Raw genomic sequence first — 3,520 nt, forward strand, 5'->3', positions numbered from 1 at the left:
ACACAAAAAAGTCCGTTTTGCGAGGCATGTCTATCCACCGCAGGCTCGTTCCCGGGACCTCCGCGTCGTGGGACGTACTTGGGGTGTTACCCAAACACATGGCACCACAACGACAAAGAAAAAAGGAGCGGAAACGACCGGTGAGGGTTCAGCCCTTGGGGCGCCCCCTGCCAAGATGGAGCCACCGCCGAAAAAAAAAGAAAAGAAAGTTGTACTCGACGTGGCGATCAATGCGAGACGCAGCAAAAAGTTGGAACCAAAACCAAGAAGAACAACAAACTCAAAAAGAAAAAAGAAAAAAAGAACTCTATCATAACAGTGTCTTTTGAGATCGCTTTAGAAGTTTAATGGCTTCTTCACCACGATGAGGGCGATCGTATTTAGGGGTGAACCGCTGAACTTGAAGCGGCACCCAATGTTTTTGCAGCTACTCAGAGCGATGAGGGAAGGCGTCGTTCGCAGCCGAATGGATTCTGTTGAGTACGCCGAGGCGTAAAGCGCTCTAAAGCACGCATCGGCAACACCTTCGTACGCCTCTCGTACCTCCTCCCGCAGGACAAAGTGGCGTCGGTCCCTGACGTCAGCCTCGACAACAAACACGGCATGGCGTGCCAGCAAGGTCCAATACTGCACGCGTGCCCGCGCCGCTTCGTCGTCCTCTATGGCGGCAAGAGCGTGTTGCAGGACCACAAAGTCAGGCGCAACGCCGCCGGGCTCGGTGCCGTCATAGACGACGGTGATTTTCACACCACCAAAGGACAAGTGGGAGGGGAGAGTGGCATTCCGTGGCATCCCCGCCAGGACACGCTGCGCAGCCGGATTTTGCAACAGTCGCGTCGACTCCTCCGTCGCCGCTTTGGCGATGTCTGGCGTCTGGCCGTGCGCCGATGCGGCAGCTCGCGGAAGGACGACGAGGACGTGGATGGGCGTGGTTGGATCGGCAGCCGCCGTGGCGCCGCCGCACGGTGTGAGACCCAGATGCTCCACATATGTCTCGGGAGTCATCCAGCCGTTTTTCTCAAAGTCAACCTTTCTGTCCTCTTGCTGATAATCGAAGGCATCGTTCCCCAGCCAACTGCTCGTGTGTGTTTCTTGCGCCGCACCACCGCGACGGCGTGCCTCCTCAATGCGCTTCCGCCTCTCCAAGCGCCTCTCCTGCTCTTCAGTCGGCATATCTTTCAAATACCGAGTTCCACCAAAGTGAAAATCCTTCAGCTTAACATTTATTTTGTGCATGTCGACAGCATCCCGCGGCATGTCGTTCTCAGTGGCGCATGCGTGACTTAAATGGGCCGCGAAGAGAACCCAGAAGGAATGCGCTTCCGCGGCGGACGGCGTTTCCTTGTGTAGCAGTCCAAACATCACCTGCTTTGCCACCTCGCAAAGGTCAAAAAAGGCTGCATTCATCGCCGAAGTGTTTTTCCACGTAAATTTCTTCCGTTTCGGGTCTTTTTGACAGAGATGCTTCCAGTCCTCCTTCACAAGCGCCAACCAATGGGCGCGACTCTTGCTCCACATGGAGATGAGCTCTGGTCCGAGTTCACTTTTCAACAGTTTCTCCTCAAAAAAGTACTGCTTCTCTTCGGCGGCCTTAAGAACATTTCCCATCTCGCTAAACCCCCCGGTAGCAGGCGCCTTGACAACCACAGGAAGATGCACGGGCCGGAGCTGCTCCTTTGCACGGGCCGGCAGGCCATCCTCCGTTCGCAGGGGCTCCCCGAATAAAAACACCTCCAGCGTTGGATTTGCCAGCAGCAACTCGTGCAACCTCAGGAGTTTGGCGGCACAGCCCTGCAAAGCGCAAAGGCCCGCCGCCCCTCCAAACGGTGTGAGCGGAACAGGAAAGGTCGGGGCAGGTTTATTAAAATTATTCCCATTGTCCTTCTGAAGAATGGCGTCCACGACGGGAGATGGGGTGGCAGCCAGTGCCTTGGCATGCGCCAAACGCCGCATGTATTCTGCAACGCAGGCAGGCTCTCCCAACGCGGCCCTGTAGTAGAAGACACAGGTGAGCCGATCCCAATCGTCTTTGGGATCCGCCAACTCCGGTTCCGTGTTCGAATGAAAGAAGTGTGTGTTGAAAATCAAAATGTCCCTCGGTTGCATGCGGAAGCAGACGCCAAAGTCATCAAATGCGAGGGAGAGACCTTCAAATTTACCCTCCAAAACCGCCAGCAGACCGTACCCCATATCAAAATCACCGGCGTCCGTGTGTGAGGCGGTCCGAAATTGCTGATTAATCGTCAAGGTGGAAAATGGAGAGTGGTGAATGCGGACAACGTCCGGCACCGCGGCGTCCTGCGCGGCCCACTGTGCGGGGAAAACCGCCTTGTAGATGGCGCTCACGTAGTCAATCATGGGAAAAATATTTGGCCACGATTGGACGTGCTCGTGCGTAAAGGATGTCTTACGGCATTTTAGTTCCACCGGGGAGCCGCGGTAGTCAAAGTAACCGGCGATCCCACTGAGAGGCGCTAGCCCACCGAACATATTTGACCTTAGAGACGTCCTTGTGGCTGCGGGACGCAAAACGTCGGCTGCCATGCTAGCGGCAAATGCAGGCAGAGCTCCTGGTAGCAGGACGCCGCAAACCGCCCCATTGGCGTCTCGAAATACGCTGACGTCGTGAAAGTCAATAGTGTGATCTGCGTTATCGTGAAAGGGATGCTTCCTAACGGCCTCACTGTAAGCCTTTTCCATCTCCTCCGCGGTGCGCACCGTGTGTTGATGTGGGGCTAGGCCAGGAAGTTCGAGCCGACCCCTTTTGGAGGGCGTCTTCGTGAAAGCGGATGCATCCCCCTCCTCCACCTTCACTTTCAGAGTTTCTCTTTTATGTTTCATGGGGAGGCAGAAACTTATATGTATACATACACAAACCCGGCCACCCCCAACCACCACCCTTGCAGAGCCTTCAGTGCGCTATCTACACCAGGGATGTATGTGTGTATGTAGGTGTCACGCGGGTATGCGCGGCGGTAAAGTGCGGGTGTGTCCGATGCCGGGATGACACGCACCACCAAACCTGTGATTTCTACCGATGCACAGAGATGGGAGAGAAAGACAGCCAAACAATGCACCTCTGCTGCGCCCTAGTGCGGCGCACATGCACCGCGGCAAACTATCCAACGACAGCCACCTCAACTGCACGGAGGAGGCGCTGGCGGGGAACGACAGACCACACACGAAATCAGTCTGTTAGCTTCTACTATACATATATATATATATAATATATATATATATATGCATATTCTTTCATGTGTGTGGGAAGAGGGCGTTGGGAGTCGTGCAGGCACTGCGGCCCGCACACGCTTCACACCCACACGCTGCCAGCGAGGGAGTGAGTGTGGGCGGGACACCACACAGTGCTTTTTCCCCTTGCTCGCCTGAAGAACCGGAGGGAATTGTATCAACAAAAAAAAACTATGTGTACATATCGGCGCAAATGAAAGGCCCGGGGTTCTGCAATAGCAGCAATGCCAAAACGAAAAAAAAAAAGACCGAATAGCAAAGAGTCAAGAGA

At 54.8% G+C, this 3,520-nt stretch overlaps 1 protein-coding gene across 1 annotated transcript, besides 2 other annotated features; it reads right to left on the bottom strand.

Moving 5' to 3' along the window:
• The first annotated feature begins 254 nt into the window (after positions 1-254).
• Positions 255-306: a sequence feature (A-rich).
• A 30-nt stretch (positions 307-336) lies between these two features.
• Positions 337-2,841, bottom strand: Tco025E_09347 (putative DNA J-binding protein; the record flags this gene model as incomplete). The annotated part of the gene is made up of 1 exon (XM_029376166.1): positions 337-2,841. One exon carries the CDS (start codon positions 2,839-2,841, stop codon positions 337-339), a length of 2,505 nt encoding a protein of 834 aa, XP_029223945.1.
• A 365-nt stretch (positions 2,842-3,206) lies between these two features.
• Positions 3,207-3,242: a microsatellite.
• The last annotated feature ends 278 nt before the right edge of the window (positions 3,243-3,520 follow it).

This window comes from Trypanosoma conorhini, assembly GCF_003719485.1.
Source record: "Trypanosoma conorhini strain 025E chromosome Unknown Tco_14.4_contig_01076, whole genome shotgun sequence".
In the NCBI taxonomy this organism is placed as follows: Eukaryota; Euglenozoa; class Kinetoplastea; order Trypanosomatida; family Trypanosomatidae; genus Trypanosoma; species Trypanosoma conorhini.